We start from the raw sequence: 21,812 nt of genomic DNA on the forward strand, positions 1-21,812 counted from the left end.
ACGTACTTTGGGGTCCGACCCCATAGTGCGTTACGCACTTTGGGGTCCAATTTCGACCCCAAAGTGCGTTAAACGGGTACATATGCATTTTTTAACATCAGGCAAACGACCGCACTTTGGGGTCATAGAAAATTAAAGTTCATTATGTTTTAAATAATATATTGTAGTCAAAGCCAATGGTAAACAAAAAAATCAAGGCATTAAATAGACACAAACATGTGCCCTGAATTATAGTAGAATCAATAGGGATTTAAATGATCTTGATTAGTAAGTGAAGAACTTTCACCAAATAAATCACCAAATAAAGAATTTGTATCAATTATTAAGCTTAAAATATTTTTTCTCAAACTTTCCTTTTATTTTAAAAGAATGTACACCTTTCATTAACTCCATTGTTTTTAGCTAAATGCATTATTTTCCCGTTTTTTATTTACACATTTTTAAGAAATATGATAGTCTTAGCATAGACAAAGGTATAAATTCTGGGAAATCTTAGTAAGACATTTCAGTAAAAAATGTGCCTGATAATATGTTGAAAGGGCCATTTATTTAGCTAAATGTGACATATAAGAAACTTGACTAGGTGTAGATGTGGCTTTAAGTAGTAGTCCGTACAGGCAGTACTAAAAATATCAACTATCTAAGTAGTCGCACATTAAGAGCGGAGCTTCAGAATAATGTAAAATTCTCTTTGGGGGTATAGAGGGGAGTGTGGGGTATTGATCCCCCCGAGGGTTAAAAATAACGTTTTAAAGGCACATTATGCTTTAACTTGTTTTTCTTAAAAGCTTTTTTTATTTTGATGTTCTTCTATATTATCCAAAAAATACACATTGGCCATTTACCTGAACCATCTTTTTCATCTGTTGCTTTTTGGCAATGATAGTGAATTAGTATTTTATATGGAAGTCAAATACTACAGTTTTCGTTTCTTTTATGACGAATAATATCACAGTTATCGCTACTTTATTCAGAAAACAAGCATCTTACATTTCTCAGATACCATTATTTTAACATTATAAAATTCATAGTTGCTCTTTCTTAAGAAGTATGTAAGATTTCACATAAAAAAGCCTCTGGCGAACGGTTGTTACGGAGCTTACAAAAACCCTTAAGTTTGTTGATAAGCTTAATAATGTTTTTGTAAAAATCACTATTTATAGTCCGATCGAAAAAAAATTTCACCAGAACATTTATATTTATAGTTCTTTGGAAAAAGACATTAACTGCATTTTTTCATTTCCAACATATTTAAAATGGGGCTCAATATGGCACCATCAAGTTGTTATCAAGTAAATGACCGACAGAACGGGATACTTTTCGCAGCATCTTTTAATTCTAGGAATACACAATTTCTGTACTAGAGTATTTTGAACGGTGGCATAAAAGTGACATTTGTATTTTTTTATACTTTTTTTGTTTTTTGTACATATTTTTGTTTGTTTGTCGTAGATATTTTTTTACATGTAGTTTTTAATACATACTTTTTTTTAGTTTTGCATACATATTATATTTTAGTTTGTATACATATTTTATTTTAGTTTTTTTGTACATATTTTATTTTTGTTTTTTCGTACATATTTTTACATAACGCCATTTGCAAAGTAGAGGTTTGGATAATTACACCATTTGTTAAACACCATTTTCAAACACTTCGCCATCTTTAAATTACAGTACCCCATTTGCAAATGCCATTTGCAAATACATTTGCAAATACCAACATTTTCATTTTTTAGTATCCGCGGTAACCCAAAGAAAGGTTCTGCATATGGTCTCGTTGTGGTTAACATTTGTCACAAGGTGCCTTAAAATCCTTCATGGGGTTTCGGACATGAAACCCAAGTCTTTATCCTTTGACCTGTAGCTGTGACCCCGACCTTGAGCCGGCACACCTGGCATAAAGTTCTGTACATTATCTGGATGTGCTAAGGAATTGACCTAAGTTTCATAATTCTCAATTCTCAGGGGGTGGGGTTGAGTGGTGCATATTCATGGAATAATAACTGATCACCAATCAACAGCCCTTTCCAAATAGACACTAATATAACAGTATATAATAATAAAAAACAATAATTGAATAAAATACATATAATATAAAAAATGGGCCGAAAAGGGTCTGCCGAAACCAGACTTGCCCGGCCGAAAACGACTGGGCCGATTCCAAAAATGGGCCGAAATGTGACCTAACCACTCTGCTAGTTTTATACTCAACTATGGGCTGAGATTTAAAGGCTGTTTTGATTGGCTAAAATATGTATGAAAAACAAAAATAACATATGTACGAAAAACAAAAATAAAATATGAATGCAAAACTGAAAAAAAATATGTATGCAAAACTAAAATAAAATATGTATACAAAACTAAAAACAAAAAAATGCAACTGTCACTTTTATGCCACCGTAATTTTGTTATATGAACACAATTTTTAGATATTTCAAGTGGTAACATTAATGAAACTTTTATCACTTAAGCATCATAAAGTATTGACCGCCATCTTGAACTCCAACTCAAATATTCCAATGTCGCAGATAGAAAATAAGTCAGTACTCAGTATTTAAGCAGAACTCAGATGACACCTTTAGACCTCTTGAACCCAAAGTGCGTTGATATGTAGCATATTAACGCACTTTGGGGTCAATTTCTCGATTTTGATCCCAAAGTGCGTTTGACCCCAAAGTGCGGTGCGAAGTTTAACGCACTTTGGGGTCGGACCCCAAAGTGCGTTTGACCCCAAAGTGCGGTGTTACAGAGCATTGTATTTCAGGAGTAATTGTCCTACTAGTATTTAAAATCACCAAAGGTATGTTAAACACTTCGATCTTCAAAGAATCATGTAGTTGCGTTTCAAATGATTGTTCTATAGAAAGAAATGTTGTTATAATGCTGTGTTTATTGTTGTTTATTGTTGTTGTTTTTTTGTATTTCTTTTAGTTTTAGTGAAGTGTAAGATATGTCTTTTTGCTTCCTCCGGAAAAAATAAAACAATGTCATGACCTAAATCGCTGAAAAATATCATTACTTGATAACATTATATATATTTATATTTTGTTTATAATAAGTAAGTCACTAGGTACAGTTTTGCAGTATCATGGTCATGTTTAATTAAATCAAAACACAGAAGGCGCTGAATTTGTTTGGGTCTCAGAATGTCAGAAAGGTGAAGGTTATGAGATTACAAACCAATTTGTTTTTGTATAGTGCCACCAATGCTGTTTCCAGTGTTATAACTGTAGTAAATTGGCTATAAGGCTTATTGCAACACTGATATTCAATTCAATGTTTATTTGGCTTGAAAAAAAAACAACAAAAAAACAAAAATAAATAAAAACATGAGTTGCCTTAAATGGGGTTTGAGCTCAGGACATCTCTCTCTCTCTCTTTCTAAACGACCGTGTAATTATCCCCTCGACCACGGGGAAGTTACACGATAATAGCCTGAAGAAACCATATCATTCTAAATTAGGGTTTGTAACCCCTTATTTATTTCGTTTAACACTGATTAAATAATCATGGAGCTTAATATTGCATGTATATCTGTAAAGAATGACACAATATTTGAAACCTTTGACCAACCGGGAAGTACTTTTCTTCCCCTGAGAAGGCTTGAACATTAATGCGCCTGTCATTTGACTATCTTTACGCAGTGATCTCCCCTTATTTTTTCGGCGTTAGAGTACTTATAAAGGTAAGTAACCGCTTCCAGGAGTTCGGACTACTTTCTGATGTTGCAAATAAGCATATCAGAGTCTGAAATTTCGCTACAATTATTTGTTTGGTCTGACGACCCAAACAAATAAAAATGTAGTTGCCATGGCTTAAATTTTTTATGTTTAAAGGCAGAAAGCTTTAAGAATAACTTTTAATTCAGGTAATATAGGTCATTTTTGGTTTGGTTTCACGGCTCACCAAAACTGACATGATCATGTGGCAACTTTCCAGTTTTACAAGTGCCCCTTTAGGTATACATAAAGGTACGAACGGGCACCTGAGTAGAACGACCGACGTTCTTTACGGTAGTTAGAAAACTTTCTAACATAAAAAATCGAAACATCAAAGTCATAGGTGGTCTCGTACCTACTTCATGTAGTATATAAAACAGAACGCAGCCTCCATAGCATTTAATTTACAAAATGGGTATTGTTAAAAATATCAAAAGTGTACTTGGAGAGCACTATCCTCGTAAGACATTGTTTAATCATTTTATTTTTAACACAAACACGCAAGCACACATATCCATGAAATCATGTTTTAAAGCATCTTTAAATGAAAGTCCAAGATAGGCATAATTTCACCAAAATGTCTTACATGCATATGTAACAAGGTTACCTTGTGTAAACTACGTTACGTTATAATTATAACATACCATGTTCCCATATGGGTTCTTCAAATTATCCGGCTTTTTATTTTGATTGCACGTAAAACCGCGGAATACCTTTGTCCATATGTGGATAATTCGATAATTAAATACATGCAGTTAGTTTGGGACCCTGGCAGATGAATCATACCAAATATCATGTTGCAGAAAAATACTTTAAACTTTCCGTGATTTAAAAAATCCACTTTCATCAAAACCAGCGTTTTTTCTCCAAATTCTCCAGATCCGATCAACATTTAACTGCTTGTTTGTTTTTTTTATATTCATACTCGGTTTAGACAGTCATTTATATATTCGAACAAAAAATTAAATGGAAGAATAATCGCACATAACATATGTCCATAAATTTAATAATTTGTTTTATAATCCGAAAAAAAACAACATAATTATTTCAAATAAAAAACAAAACAAACACAATTTTGAATGTATTCCGTATCCCTCCCTAAAATATTAACATTTTATAGCCAAATATTAATTTTTTAACATTTAAAATCGAATTTTGCGCTACGTACTCTTAAAATGTTCTTTATTTTTTTAGTAATCCTGTTTACATCAAACTGTAAGCATAATGATACATTGCAAAACAGACCCCAGGGTTCTCGTTTAAATTAATAAAATGTATAACTATGAAAACAAATCACTCACATTATAATGCAAATTAAATTTTCATATACTTTACTTTAGAATTATTTCAAAGACAGAAATTGTGTGTGTACCGTATCTTTTTAAATAACAGTGTGTTCCGTACCATTTCAACATAACTTTATGAAAATATGCTAAAACATCACTGCATTCACTCGATACATTGGACATAGTAAATATATCCGATTTAACATGTATTTTTCTATAAAATAGTGACAAAAAACATATGACTTGCAAGAAATCGCTTGTTATGACAAATGAGTGTGTACCGTTCCCCTCGGCCCCGGCTATGAGAAGAAAACTGTACTCGAATGTTCTCAAAAACCATTCAGGGGTTTTCAGAATGTTGATATACCGTGGAAAGCTGATATAATTACGGGTACTCTGCGCCTTATCTGATTAAAATCGGTTGAGCAATAAATAAGTTATGAATAAAAAACATACCTGAATCGGGTGAAAAATCGGCGTGTTCCGTACCCGAAAAGTCACGTGGTATGGCCACATTGTATACGGTATCTACAAAAAAATAGGAAATATGTTATTCTTACGAAACGTAAAATTAACATGACACCGTTTATTAAAAATGGACGTCGAGTAGCTCGTAAACAAACGCAAAAGTCTGAAAACAAATGGATTTGCAAGTAGTAAAATCGTATTTTCCTAAATACAATGGAAAATGATACATTTAGCATTGATACAGCCAACATATCAGTCATTTATAAGCAAAAAGAAAAAATAGAACGACTGTTTGACGTACAACTTGTTATCTTTGGAAATGAGAAATCAAATGGAAATGAGGTCACCGGATTTTGTAATTGTTCAGTTTTGTCGCAATCAGCAAATGCACAGAAAAATGCGGATAAAGCAAAGGTAAAGTAATTATTTATTGAAAGTATTTCTGCTTAGATAAAAGGTTATTTTTTCTACAACAATCTGTCCTGATTTACTTGTTTATCCTGCATGTGAAGTAAATAAACAGATTAACATGAATGTCGTGTACAAAAGTTGATTGACAGATATGATGTCACATCTAAACATGCCAACCAAGGATATGCATTGTTTCTAAATTGCATCTTAAAGTTGTTGGATTTGATGGAGGGAAATGTACATTGATGCAATTCTTAAAAGAAAAATGTTGGTTATAAAATGATATGAAGAATAATCAATGTTTTGTTTAAACATATTTATTTAAGCTCGATTGCTAAACAAGTTCTTGCAACTTATATTAATCAATATGAATGTTCTCATAAAATACAAAATGTTAGACGAAACAAAATACATTTTTTGAAGGCATTGGAACTGCCGCGGTCGGTAGGCTATGTAGCATAATTAAAATAAATCAGCTGGACAGAAAAATAATCACTAAAAAAGTTACCTCAGCCAAGCTATTTTGGCAGTGTACATTGACTTTTGTGGTCACATGACCAAAGTTGTTTACCGGAAATTACCCACTGTGTCAGGTGATTGTCATGTCCCACTCCAATGTCAACATTTACTAGGACAGGTTTAGTATTTTCCGCCTTTTTTCCATGTCGGAGTCAATATTTTGTGAATGATTTTTTGTTTGTAATGAATTAATTTAGCAAAATGAGAACATAATTTCAAAATTATATTTCAATGAATTATGCTCCATCCGATAGTTTTTGCCCACGTTAGCCTTCATGTTAAGGTTAATTCCATCAAGGTCAAATTAATGAAATTCTCTGATTTATCCTATAGCAATGGTATTTGGAGCATGCACACAGTTTTAGATGTAAAATTGAACTTTGATATCAGCTGACCTAGATTTTGATGAAATGACCTACTTTTGATCTTTGATATCAGCTGACCTAGATAATTTGGAAAAGTGACCTCTTTTAATGTCCTTTAATGTGCAGATATAAAATTTGAACCATGTGCACAGTCTCTTATGTAAAATTGAATTTTGATATCAGCTAACCTAATTTTGATGAAGTGATCTACTTTTGAACTTTGAAATAATCTGACCAAAACAATTTGATTAAGTGACCTACTTTGTTGTCTTTTGATTTACAACTGTGAAATTTTGAAAATGTACACAGTTTTAGATGTAAAAATTGGACTTTAATATCAGTTAACCTAGATAATTTGATGAAGTGACCTACTTTCTTGTGCTTTGATATACACTTTGAAATTTGGAGCATGTGACAGTTTTACATGTTAAATTGAACTTTTATATCAGGTGACCTAGTTAATTTGACAAAGTGACCTATTTTATTGTCCTTTGTTGTAAGCTATGAAATTTGGGCTCTGTGTACAGTTTTAGATGCATTAAAATTGAACTTATTAAAGTCTTAGATATCAGCTGCCCTAGATTTTGAATAAGTGCCTACTTTCTTGTCCTTTGATACAGCTATGTTTTAAATGTACATGTAAAATTGAACTGTGATATCAGCTGACCTAGATTTTGACAAAGTGACCTACTTTATTATTTTTTGATGTACAGCTTTGAAATTTGGACCATAAAGGAAAAACTTTATTTTTTAATCATTTATTTATTTGCTTTTACAAAAGTAAAAAAGTTGATTGTTGCCCCACCCGGCAGTCGATCTTGTTGTTTATTTATCTCACATTTATAGCTCATCTGTTTCAAAGAAAAAGTCAAGCTACAGGGACTACCTTGGACTGAAAATTTAGGGAGAAGTGACTTCTCCCTTCAGGAAAAATAGGGAGAAGTTTTGAGCTTTAGGCAGAAGTAATCATCAAATCGAGTTATATCATTGGATTTTTTTATGCCACCGCAGCATCTGCGATGCGGTGGCATATAGCGATTCACCTGTGTGTGTGTGTGTTTGTTTGTGTGTGTGTGTGTGTTATATAGATTATATAGTGAACTTAAAAAATCTTCTTGTAAAAAACCACTAGTCCAATTTCAACCAAACTTGGCAGGATTGATCCTTGGGTGAAGGGCTTCCAAAGTTGTTCAAAGAATTTAATTCCATGCAGAAATCTGGTTGCCATGGCAACCAAAAGGAATTATAAGAATAAATTTAAAAAATCTTCTTGTAAAGACCCAAAAGGCCTAGAGCTTAGATATTTTGCATAAGGCATTGTCTGGTAGACCTCTACCAAGATTGTTCAAATTATAGCCCTGGGGTCAAAATCGGCCCCGTTCCGGGGGTCATTGATTTTCACTATATGTACATATAGTAAAAACTTAAAATACCTTTTTGTAAAGACCCATAGGCCTAGAGCTTAGATATTTTGCATAAGGCATTGTCTGGTAGACCTCTACCAATATTGTTCAAATTATAGCCCTGGGGTCAAAATCAGCCCTGCCCCGGGGTCATGGATTTTCACTATATGTACATATAGTAAAATTTAAAATACCTTCTTGTAAAGACCCAAAAGGCCCATAGCTTAGATATCTTGCATAAGGCATTGTCTGGTAGACCTCTACTCAGATTGTTCAAATTAAAGCCCTGGGGTCAAAATCGGCCCCGCCCCGGGGGTCATTTGTTTTCCTTATATGTATTTAGTAAAAACTTACAGTAAAAACTTTAAAAAAAATTCTTCTGGCAATTGACAAATGCTAGAGGTTAGATATTTTGCATGAAACATTGTGAAGTGAGCTTCTAGCAAGATTGTTCAAATTATAGCCCTGGGGTCAAAATTGCCCCCGCCCCGGGGTCATTGATTTTCAATATATACATATAGTAAAAAATTAAAAAAATCTTATTGTCTGAAGGTACAAGGCTTAGAGCTTTAATATTTGTTAAATGATATCATGTATAGGTACTCTACCAAAGTAGTTCAAATTTTGCCTCTAGTGTCAAAATTAAAAGTGAACTTTGATATCAGCTGACCTAGATTTTGACAAAGTGTATTACATGTTGTCCTTTGATGCAGTCATGAAATTTTAGGCTGTGTGAAATATGACCTTCACCACCAAATTCACTAGACTCAAGTGCATTGATATATTCCTACTCTGATCTTTTATTGAGTTAACAATAGATTTAACCACTAATCTGATAATAAGAATTAGATATGCATTATGACAATCTTCAATTGTATAGAAACAAAAAAATCTGTTCCTACACTACTATTTAGTGTTGTATTATTGCGGTGGCATAGCATTTTTCTCAAATGCAATCTTGTTTCTAATTTTATTTCACAAAATATACATGACTGTACACCTTTATATGTACATGCATATTAAATATACATGTATATGGCATGGAAAATAAACAAATGTGTATTGATGATATTTAATGAAGTACTAGTTGCATTTGATTTACATCAACACAACATTTTTTAATTTTTTTTTAGGTTCAACAGTTTCTGACATGCAATTTATTAATTAAAATGAAAAGTTCTTTAATTCATAATAATTATCCAAATTCTATCAATTTACATCAGTTTTAATGATGAATATTACTATCTTAAATGCAATGGTGATAACAAACGTATATGGGATATTGTAAATCAAACAGGACATATAGGGGAAATAGTAAATCAAACAGGACATATAGGGGGAAATAGTAAATCAAACAGGACATATAAGAGAACTAGTAAATCAAACAGAACATTTAGGGAATATTGTGAAACAAACAAAACATACAGGGGATATTGTTAATAAGACACAAATATACATTTGAGCCAATGAGGTAACTCAATTATCAATTAGCTTGCTTTTTATCAGCTGCTGCAACCATATCAGGGTCTTTCACAGCTTAAATTTACTGTATAATCAATGCGCTATTTTTAGCCATGTGGATTTCCAAGTGTGAATTCCAAATGTCGCTATGACCACGCTTCAGCACATGTGCTAATTACGTCAGATTACACAATTAAATCTGCCTCCAGGCAGTATTATCGAGTGGAGAAATATACATGTCAGACATTTCATAGAGATTTTAGGCCGACTAGAATTTCGCTTTTCAGATCATATAGGGCGAAGTGAAAATATTTACGGCAAAGTTTTTGCCTGACTTCGCCCTGAACACAGTCCCTGAGCTATTATGATAGCTGCTGTGGCATTGTTGTCATCTCCATCTTTTGTGTAAAAACTTTGATGTAGCCCATTATTTAAATATTTTAAAAGCTTTCAACATGAAACTTTGATAACTTGCTTAAAAGGTGCAGTTGTTAGACAAGAGCCATTATTCTGAAAGCTAGTTATGCCCCTTCTTAACTTTTTAATTTTTGTCAAAACAGACTAGACTCAGAGCCGGCAAAATCTGATTTTAACTTACTTGTCCGTTTTTATGTGAAGCATTTTCTAACTTGTCCGTATGATATTTATATAATAGTTAATTCTTGAAAATTTTCACTTGTCCGTACAGGCTGTGGGACAACCTGGGCAATACGGACAATTGATTTTGCCGGCCCTGAGTAGTGTTAGCACAGTCACTGCATGCGGTGTTTTTATCATATTTTTATAGTCTCTAAACTTGACATACCGGTACCTATTCACTGTCAAGAGTACATGCAGGTAAATTTGTCAAGCAGTTTTACAGAACTACACCTTTCTAATTTGCATCATACATGTACTATCTAGAACCGAAAAAAGCAAAAGATGATACATCTGGGACAGCTCTTGTTTATATTTCATATTTCATCAGTTTAATAATTGTTGTATCCACCTCAAGTAATGAGTGACTGGAAAAATGTGGGGTTTTTTTTCAGAGGTATATTCAAGCTCTGACAGCAAGTGGACCAGATTTCACCATCATAACAGTAAACTATGATGTCAGTGTTATAGATAGAATTCTCCATTTTAAAGAAGACCTTGAGAAAGAATGCTGTGCTGTTGTAACAGCAAGTCAGGGAATGAACAGTATAAGTATAAAGGGACACAGAGAAGATGTCGGAAAGGCAAAAAACTTTACAGATCATCTTGCTATGGAGGAACCTCAATCAAATGAATATGAACCTGATAAAAACCAAAATTCTGATAATTTCCATAATAAATCAACCAATTCCACTTTCGGTGCTGAAGAAAACGAATCATCAGATGATTGCTCTGATGAAAATGATGATTTTATAAAAAGGAATCCTCCTGATTACCAGAGTAAACTGGAATTTGCCTTTAAACTTGGATATGGGGAGGCAGATTTGATATGTGCTCTTAAAAATTTAGACGAAGATGCAGGACAAAATGAACTGTTATCTGAATTAATCAAAAATAGTTCCTCAAGGCAAGAAGACAAGGGAACCTTTGGATCTGATTTTGATGGGTCTGACAATGTTAAAGGGGACTTGGTTGACATTCAGGAAGACCAAAGAAAGTTTTTTTCTGGTAGTGATTCTAGTCCATTCAGGCATGTTATTATGGATGGGAGTAATGTGGCAATGAGGTATGAACAAAGCTAATTTTTGATGTATTTAATATTAACCCTTATCTGCTAAATATCTCAGAAGGATTTATTCATTTTTCAATCTGGACAAAACCATACTGTATTTTTAGGTAAAAATTCAAAATTATTTTAAACTGAAAAACAGTGCAGACCTTGATCCGACAGCATTGAAGTGCTGTGCCGTTTAACTGGGATCTTTACTGTTGGCTGACAAGTACATTTTGATATCCAAAAAGTTGATCATTAAATGTAATAAGAAAAGACAAGTCTGTTTAAGGAATTCAGGAGGTTAAGGGTTAATGCTTATAATTTCTACTGTTTCAAAAGATTCATGAAAGATATGTTATTGTAAGTGCCAGTTATTCTTGTACACTTGGACACTCTCTTTGTCTGTAGTTCCATTTTGGCAAATATTGAATGTCTTAAATGAACTCAAAATAATGTAAAATGTTCATAATCATGAGCTGAATTCTCTTATTAAGTAGCAAAATGATCAGGGATACTCTATATAGTGTTTGTTACTGCTACCATATACATGTACTTAAATGATTCATTATTTTTGTGTCTTATTCTTTAAGCCATGGAAATAAAGAAACGTTTTCATGTATGGGAATACAGCTGGCAGTAGACTGGTTTAAGGAAAGAGGTCACACAAATATCACAGTATTTGTACCACAATGGCGCAAAGAAACATCTAGATCTGATGCCCGAATCAAAGGTTCATGTATAATAAATATATAAATTTCAGTGTTAGTAGCTTTTGACTAAATGATATTTTCGTATAATATTGGTAGTAAAAATATATAAAAACACACCATGTATTTTTACGTCGGTGGTTCTACTCAGGTACCCATTCGTGCCTGAAATAATGCACGGAAGGGCACCTGAGGTCTTCCTCCACCAGTAAAGCTGGAATGTCGCGGTATGACCTATACTGTGTCGATGTGACGTAAAACCCAAAACAAACAAACAAAATCACTAAATGATATTTTTGTATAATATTGGTAGTAAAAATATATAAAATTCTACCATTTATTTTTACATTGCCAGGAAGTTGTATTCTATTTTATGTCAAAAAATAACTTTCATCAATTTACTGGGGCCTCTTTGACGTAGTGGTTATGGCTATCAGAGCACTTGGCCCTAACCCCTTTGGGTTTGAAATCTGTCAGCAACTTAAATACTTTGAGGTTTTCCTCCAACAGTAAAGATAGAAAGTCGCCACAAGACCATTAAGATGTTGATGTGACTTAAAGTAAAAAAAATCCCAACAAAAACAATCATTTATTTACCGAGCAGAGGTGAACTGGTGGTTAAGGTGCCTTTGTGTATTTCATTGATTGATAGATAATGATTAATCTTATTATAAGGGTCACAATCATGTTTCCTTATATGGCACTTGTACTGGTTAGTTCCAGGAAGTAGACTTAATAGTTGTTCACATAAGCTTCAAGCTTTTATTCACCACACATTAAATATTATAGATTAAAAGTGTAAAATATTTGAATCATCAGTGTATTGTAATGAGTATGAAAAAGTAACTAAGTTTATAATACTTCTTAGATAATATGCTAATACTTGTTACTATTTGCTTTAACAGATCAGCAGATACTGAATGAGTTGGAGAAAGAGAAGATTCTGGTATTCACTCCATCGAGGCGTATTGGTGGGAAACGTGTTGTGTGTTATGATGACAGGTACATTCTCAAGCTAGCTGTTGATACGGACGGTATTGTTGTTTCCAATGACAACTACAGAGATTTGATTGGGGAGAATAATCAGTTCAAGAAAGTAGTTGAAGAGAGACTGCTTATGTACTCTTTCGTCAATGATAGGTAAATATCTGACAATTTTAGTTAATATTTTTCCCTTTCCCCTTGGGAATATCATTCTTGTTTTCCCCAGAAAAAATTTCCCTTTTCTTCTGGGGTTTATTTCAGAAAAATTTTTCCCTTCCTTTGGGAAAACCCCAGATTTATCGGGTTTTTTTGTTGCTTTTAATTTTGGTAATTTTTTGAAAAAACTGGATCTGTTTCGTTTTTCCTTTTTTTTTATAGTAATTTAAAATTTTTGGGAATTTTTTAAAGTGAAAGAAAGTTTTAGATTCCCTTTAATGATGCAAAATTTTTTAAAATTAATATAGAGCCATTTGAAATTCAAGCTTCATTCAATTAGGTTAATAATACATAGAGCAGATGCCATTTTTATTTTTTCCCTGATCAGTTAAGTTGAATTTCTGCAACTTGATGTACATGTCTCAGTTTCTCATCTCAGTATTTAGAGGAAAAATGTTATATCTGATATGTAGGCTATAATGCATAATTTGCAAGGGAAAGACGCATAATTGAATAAAGAATATGCATACTGTAAGTTCCATTAAACAGACACACACAAATATGTTGGAACTTGTGTCTGTGTTTGACCTTTTCTGTTGGTGTTACATGTAGGCATTACTTACTAGTAATTGTTCTTTTGTTTTATGTAATGGAACAGTTGTATTACAGCATGGATGCATATACAAGTAGATTTATAATTCCTGATAAAATTGAAAATATTTTCATATTTGTTTTTGACTGGTGTCACAGACAAATTTTGATTTCTATTATTACAGATTCATGCCCCCTGACGACCCTCTAGGCAGAAATGGACCCACACTTGACAACTTTTTATTGAAAGAACCTGCCGAGCCTGAACCCTTGCCACCACCTTGCCCATATGGTAGTAAAAAATGTACATATGGTAACAAGTGCAAGTATTACCATCCTGAAAGAAGAACCCAACCACATAAATCTGTCACTGAGAAATTAGCGGAGCAGGCAAAACAACGCATGCTGGCAATGCGTCGAGAAAACTCTGTACCTGCAGGTAAATTCTTTCCCATTATACTTCTACTTCAATTTTTTGTAAATGTAGTTTTGTATGAATTAGTTTTAAAATTTTTGTTCCTTAACCCTTTCCCCCATGAGCATATTGTGAAAAATGGCCGTTTTCACTGAAAAGCCTCCTGTTACAAGTTCAAACTGCTATGAAACTATTGAAAAAATGCTTCAATACTAATCAAACTTGGCACAAATGTTGACTGGGACCCATTGCCTTTTTTGTAACGACAAGCTCAGTCTTTAATTTCCTGTTACCATGGCAACTAGGGGACATCTTTCAAAATTGCCAAAAAATCACTATTTTGCCTCGTTTTTCCATCAAAATTTATTTCAAAGTGCTGCAACTTCTCAAGGGATTGAGATAGAGTCAAGGGCTTTTCAGCGTTGGTTACAACGTTACCTTATGATCGGACCTGGGGTCATTTTTGCCTCTCACAAGTCCAAAATTTTTTGGCGATGAGTGGGACTCTGCCCCCCTTCAAACCCCCAAAAAGGGGAAGGGCACATCTCTCTTCTGGCAAACCCACTGATGTATCTTTTTGGATGGGGGGCGGCGCCGATATTGCTCACTTTTTTTAGCAACATTTCTCAAACGAAAACATGTGTTTGGGGCCCAAATAGGACATTTTTTCACTATTTCAGGCCTAAAAAAGGGGGGGTCAAAAGTGCGTTGTTTCGCGTATATATGAGGTAAAGGGTTAAGTTAACAGTGCTTCTAAAAGTAAAAAATTGTTTATTTAGTATTAAAACTTATATACTGATTTAAAGAAAATACAATCAAAGAAATAATATTAAAACATGCATGTATATTGAATGATTTTGTCTGACGGGTATTGTTATAAATTCTTCACACATAATTCAAACTATTAAATTATTGTTTTATTAGGATTATTTTAGATTCTAGATGTCATCTGCTATTTTTTTCAGACAGAAAGAAAAAATTGACCCGCACCAAAACCCCACTTCAACGTACACAATCAGGAAATCCTGACGAGTTGTATAGGTCAGAATCAGTGCAGGACACATCTGAGAGAAGCAAAGATAATAAGGTTGATGAATACAACCAGAAACTATCTGAGGGCTTAATGAGAATGGAATTAGACAGAGCTCTATGTGATCCTGATTCTATGAGGGGAAGTTCTCCAAAAAGAGATGATAGGCATGATTTTTCACCAAGATCTAAACTGGGTGATCAACCTGAAAGGTCAAGTCCTAGAATGATGGAACTGAGACAGAAGGGAAGAAGTTCATCAAAAGGGGAAAATCTCCCCGTTTAAAACTTGGGTTTTTCCTGGAAATTTCCTGAGGGAGCCAAAATAATGGACAAAATTTTTAAATTTGGGCATTTTTCTTCTTTTGGGTTTAAAAAAAATCGATGAAGCAAATGAATCTATAAACCCGAAAAGAAGACAAAACCTAAAGATGGCCTCAGTAGTCCTAACTCTAAGTCTCAGTTAGCATATACTGTGTCAGAACCACCAAAGCAAGCACTCACTAAGAAACAGTCCCTGTCAAGAACAAATGATAAGCAAAAGTTATCCCGTCAGTTATCATTACAAGGTGGGGAGGATCCACGACTAGGTCAAGGTCGTGCTCCACTGCATGCTCAGTTATCATATGACCCAAGAAGGCAGAGGAAGCCATTAGCTGCTACAGAAATCACCTCTGAAGAAAGGCAGAAAATGCTACAGGATTTTATGCATGTGCAGCGACAGGAAATTCCCTTTAAAACTGGTGGGGAGAAGTTTTTATTTGGGGTGGAATATGAGCATCAAAAAAATACCTCATTCAGTACAACCAAGGGGACCCTTTGGGTCATGAAATTTTCCGAGGTTTAAAAACGTAAATTGGAAGGATGGGAGGTGCCCCGGAAAAGGGACTTTTAGCAGATCCCCCCCCCTAGGACAAACCCCCTAACCCTGATGAGAAAAGAAAAATTCGTCAGGGTACTCAAATTAAAAAAGCTGTTTTAATTTATGAAAGTGGAAAGTTCAAAATGGACCCGCATGTTAAACAAGAGGGGCCTTTTGATGCATAAATGTTAAAAAACCGAAAAAGGGCCCCTTTGACATTTTCCAAAATTTTTGGGGGCAATCTAGTCCCAAAAAATTTCCTAGTTATCCACCCAAAGAGGGTCTACGGCAAATTACTCCCATTTTTAAGTCCCCCTTAAATTTACAGATTCCAGTTTTTTCCCCCCCCCCCAATTGGGTTATTTCCACCCTGACTATCAGTTATGGTTCACATTTTCATCAATCAAACCCAATGCTGTCTCAACACCAGCCAAATTTTCAAGTTCAATCACAATACCATTTTTCACCAGCAAACGTCCCATTTCTTGAACATTCAAATGTATGGTCGGCTCAAAATCAAGTTCAACAAAATTTGTCAAATTTCCCTCCACAGTTTGTAAATAGAAATTTAACTCCACAAGGCATGGCAAACCAAGACTTGAGCATACAACCAAACAATACCATGCAATTACAGGATCATATTCAACCGTTTCCCACGGAAACTTTAAAACCTCATGAAAATAATCCTAGACTTAAGTTGTACACAACACTGTGTGACTTATTTCCGGAAGAATCTGTTCGTACAGTAATGAACCAACACCCAGAAGAACAGAATCCTAAAACCTTGTGTGCTTATTTGATAAATCTTAACTAACCAGATTTTTTTTATATTCTTCATTGTAATGTAAAGATTTTACTATTTATATCATTCTGTTGGTATTTATTTAGAGCAAAAAAAAAATGAGAATGATTTACCTAAACAACCAGTGTAAAGTCAAGTCAGTCTACATGTCTGTGCAGTCTGACCAAACTCTTTGTTGTTTGTTAATGACTTTGGTTTAAACATATTTCTTTAAGCTTGAATGGGAAACAAATTCTTGCAATATGAAGAAACATGGTCATGACCTGAGTAGGGCTCAAACCCATGATCTCTGATAATGAGATCCCTGAAATATAATGGATAGATCAAAATTAAAAGCAGGAAAGTTCATTATAGGAAATATATTCAGTGATATTGGTAAAGAAATTTTTTTAGCATAAAACTCTAGGTAATTCATTTGGGGAATTTCCTTGACGGACAAGAATGTGAATAATCCTATCTGCCTAGCATTCATGATTGATAGGAAAATAAGCCTTTTCAGACACCTGTTAGGTCACTTCTCTAGTGTACAATTTAGTGTACCTAGTGTTGGTATTTTATTTACGAGATTCTTTTTAAAGTATGATGTGAATAAATTTAACTGGATTTTATGTCCTTTTTACCATTTGTAATATGTACTATTTTAATTTTAAAATTTATTTTTTATGACATTTTTTTTTGTATTTTCTTTTCTATAATTATTGTTTATACCAGTGTATTTTGGTGCAAGTGTAAATATTCAAGATAAATTTTTATTGTTAGTCATATTCAGATTGAAATTTGGTTTTTGTATGAATTGAAAGTTGTTGGATTTGTGATTTCCAAGTTCAAGATATATATATGATTTTTGTTATCAAATTTAAGAATTGTTTTTTCTAATGTATTTAAGATTTGGGGGATATCTTTTGTTTTTCATTTGTTGAAATGTAATTTTTGTTTTACATGACAAATGAAGGAAAAATTTGGGGGTTTTTTGTACTGATTTAAGGGATTTGTTTCTAATTTGAATGATTTTAGGGATAATTTTGTCCTTCATTTCTTTTAATTGACTGATGATTATTATTTCTCATGTTACTTGAGTTGAGGAATAATGTATATTTCTCGTGTTGAGGAAGAATACATGGTTCACGTGTTGAGTTGAGGAATAATTCATATTTCTTGTGTTGAGTTGAGGAATAATGTATATTTCTTGTGTTGAGTTGAGGAATAATGTATGTTTCTCTTGTAGATTTGAGGAATAATGTATGTTGCTTGTTTTGAGAGATAATGTATGTTGCTTGTGTATATTTGAGAGATAATGTATGTTCCTCAGATTGAGTTGAGGAATAATGTATATTTCTCGTGTTGAGTTGAGGGATAATATATGTTCCTATTGTTGATTCGAGGCAAAATATATGTTTCTCTTTTTCGGTTGAAGGATAATCTTGTTCGTCAGATTTGTTATGCTTAAGTATAAATTATATGTTTTGTTTTTATCCCTGTTTGTTTTAAAGTTTACAATGAATTTGGTTTGCAAATATAAGATTAGTCACATAAGTTTACTTTTACTTAAGAATTTTTTTTAAATTTAACCAGATATTTTATAACTTGGTAACAAGATTGTATGTAAATATTTTTGAGTGAGTCTTAAATGAGTAAAACAAATGTACCAAGTGATGAGGTACTTGTACCAAGTGATTTATTAATTGTACCAAGTAATGTAATCAAAGTACCAAGTGATGAAGTAATTGTTGAATAAATGTACCAAGTGATTAATGAAAGGTACAAAGTGAATAATAATAGGGTATTTAAAAGTGTTTTCTACAATATAAAGGTTTATTTCGGCTGAAAAAACACAGATGGACTAGCTGCCAGGTGAGTCCTGCAATAAACATTCTTTCAACTTGGTACAAGACCTATAGATCCTTTGTATTGTACAGTAAATTGTCAAATACACTTTACATTATATACATATTTTATTTTATGCTTTAGTAAGCATTAATTAGTTTAAATTTATCTTGTTTAACCAGGATGTATAGTTGAACAATATGCATAGAGCCTCTTATTAAGTCTGATTAACTGTTCATTTTCATTGTCTTGTATTGTTATTCTAATGACTGTTGAGCCAGTATGGAAAGAATAAAGGACATTTGTATGGGTGTGCACAAAAATTTTGAAATATGTTTGTATGGTCACATGGTTTAAGTGAGTTAGGTGATTGGTAAGATAAAATAGGTATAGAATAAGTAAGGTATAGAATAAGTAAGGTCTAGAATAAGTAACTTTATCAAGTACCAAGTGATTAAGTTAGTGTACAAGATGATGACTTTGTGTGAACAGTGTGATAACAAAAAGATTTTAATTTAGATATTGAAAACTAAAAGCACTGAACAATTTTAATTTGATTTTCAACAAAATTGATCAGTTGTTTTCACGTAGATCTGAAAGAAAACTTTGATATTCCTGTTCTTGGTCTGAAAGACAAGAATGTTTGTTTTTACACAGGCTGCACCGGGATTTTGACATTACAGGACTGAAAATATTTCTCCGAAATCTGTGTACCAAAGCTTCATCACTGTTGTGAAACATTTATTTTATTTAAGTTACAGATGGATAATGTAATGCAATTTTCCAGTCATCTTTAACAGTGTTTTTTATAGATTTATATTTTTATACATATGAAATAGATATAAATTGTTGATTTGAGTTTCATTTATTGTTCAGTTCATAGTGTTTGTTAATATACAAAATGTAGATACCATTGGAGTAAAAACCATTGCATATTCACATTCATGTCATGATTTACTAAGTACACATGTTAACACAAAGCATTCATTACCAATAATGTTGATAACAAGAGAAGACAACTGTGTTGTTGATAAGGGAAACAACTATGTTGTTTGTTGTTTTTGTACATCACCAGTAAGGTGAGAAATGATCAGTACCTCAATTGTTCTGAGGCTTATAAGTAAATTGAGAGTTTGACTCAAGATTGTTGTAACTCAGTCAACAGTTTATAACAGTGTTGAATCACACCCTCGCCTGTTAACAGTCTGTCTTCAAATCTAGAAGTATACTTTTCATCTTTGTCACATGTTGGTGAGTTGGGATGTTTTTACTTTTATTTGCAACAACCAATTTGGAAATTAAGGGCAGTTGCTATAAGAAAATTGAGGACAATTTTCCAAAGCCAATTACTATATTCTTTTTTTGTAGATGATTATTCACATGTTTCAGTGGTTTTTATCATAAAAAAATAATATGGAAAAAAATTAAACTGGTTTCTGGGACATTTTTTTATGGTGGGGTGGGGGTGGAATTTCAAGATTAAGTTATGAATTTACCACTGGGAAAATGCTTAAATCTGGCCTCTATTTTACTTTAATAAAATCACAGTGAGTAGTTAAGGTACAAAGGTAAGGTACACTCAGTTAAGTTTGTGTGTGCCTCTTAACTAGAACCACTTACCTCAAACTAACTCAGTACATGTTATTGACATTTAAAGAAAAGTTATGGGAGAACACAGATGAAATAATTACAATTATATCTAGGTTTGAAGACAGTCTGTAGCATATGGTAAGTAAAATATGTCTCAATTTGCCAAAAATGGTTATTTTTACAGGGAAAAGATTTTTGATAATAAATTATATGTATCATTACATGTATATGGATTGTTGAAAAATTCATGTTAAACATGTACATACATGTATTTATGTTAGCATCATATAGTGGAAAGGTTAAATTTGTTTCCCTGGTTTAAATAATCTTTTTTTTTAAGTGTTTTAAATGTTAGATGTTTCACTGGTCATAGAAAATTTACTAACAGGTGTGTTTGTTTATATCAACCAACTTATATCTTTCCAGTCAAATAAATGTTAATGAGGTCTATATATGACTAACCCAATTATTATGTATGTAAATAGCCTGTATTGGTGTTTGTGTGTTTTTGAATTTTCTTTTTATAATTATTTATGTACATTTTCTTTTCATGTCTTTAAAAGCTTTTGGTAATTTTTTAGCTCAACTATTAGGGAGAACTATTGTACTCATCCAGGCATCTGCATCACTCTTTGATTAAGTTCTTGTGTGCATGAGGGTATCTCCATAACTGTTGAAGGGAATGGATGGGAATTTCATACCTTTGTTCAATGTGATTATTAAACATGATTGGCACTAGTCCCATAATATGATTTGATTTTTTGCATATAAATGTCCCTTTTTCATCTTAAGATTTCTTGGTTTGAATGCAATCTGGTATAACAACTGAAGGGGATTGGCTGAAACTTAAATTAGGACATAACTTAGAATTTTACAGAATTTTTGCCCCTTTTATACCCCCAAAAACGAAGTTTGGGGGGGTATATAGGAGTCACCTGGTGGTCGGTCGGTCAGTCAGTCAGTCCAGACGTCCGTTGCATTTTCCTTGTCCGGAGCATGACTTGAAGACTAATGGTTGGAATTCAATATAACTACATACAATGGTCAAGCACATTGAGAGGAAGTGCAGTGCACAAGAACCATAACTCTATCTTGACTAATTACAGAGTTATTGCCCTTTGTTACTTTTCCTTGTCCGGGGCATAACTTGAAAACTACTGGTTGGAATTCAAAACAACTTCATACAATTGTCAAACACAATAAGGGGAAGTGCAGTGTACGAGAACCATAACTCTATCTAAAGTAATTACAGAGTTATTGCCCTTTGTTGCTTTCTTTGTTGCTTTTCCATTGCTTTTTTTTGTCCGGACCATAACTTGAAGACTAATAGTTTGAATTCAATAAAACTACATACAATGGTCAAGCACATTGAGAGGAAGTGCAGTGCACAAGAACCATAACTCTATCTTGACTAATTACAGAGTTATTGCCCTTTGTTACTTTTCCTTGTCCAGGGCATAACTTGAAAACAACTGGTTGGAATTCAAAACAACTTCATACAATTGTCAAACACAATAAGGGGAAGTGCAG

At 33.1% G+C, this 21,812-nt stretch overlaps 2 protein-coding genes across 2 annotated transcripts in view; both read left to right on the forward strand.

Moving 5' to 3' along the window:
* Positions 1-21,812, forward strand: part of LOC132756042 (malonyl-CoA decarboxylase, mitochondrial-like) — a 123,209-nt gene that overhangs the window by 22,804 nt on the left and 78,593 nt on the right. The window lies entirely within an intron of this gene.
* Positions 5,590-15,490, forward strand: LOC132756034 (probable ribonuclease ZC3H12C). The gene is made up of 6 exons (XM_060746998.1): positions 5,590-5,887; positions 10,664-11,334; positions 11,913-12,052; positions 12,935-13,169; positions 13,946-14,199; positions 15,141-15,490. Exons 1-6 carry the CDS (start codon positions 5,687-5,689, stop codon positions 15,488-15,490), a joined length of 1,851 nt encoding a protein of 616 aa, XP_060602981.1. The 5' UTR covers positions 5,590-5,686.

Source organism: Ruditapes philippinarum, unplaced genomic scaffold (genome assembly GCF_026571515.1).
Source record: "Ruditapes philippinarum isolate M1 unplaced genomic scaffold, ASM2657151v2 ctg509_1_1_1_1, whole genome shotgun sequence".
NCBI classification, from domain to species: Eukaryota; Metazoa; Mollusca; class Bivalvia; order Venerida; family Veneridae; genus Ruditapes; species Ruditapes philippinarum.

Coding starts and splice junctions, on each gene's coding strand:
- LOC132756034 (XM_060746998.1), top strand. CDS start 5,687: ATGGAAAATGATACATTTAGCATTGATACAGCCAACATATCAGTCATT. Junction 11,335..11,912: donor GGGAGTAATGTGGCAATGAG/GTATGAACAAAG, acceptor TTATTCTTTAAG/CCATGGAAATAAAGAAACGT. Junction 13,170..13,945: donor TACTCTTTCGTCAATGATAG/GTAAATATCTGA, acceptor CTATTATTACAG/ATTCATGCCCCCTGACGACC.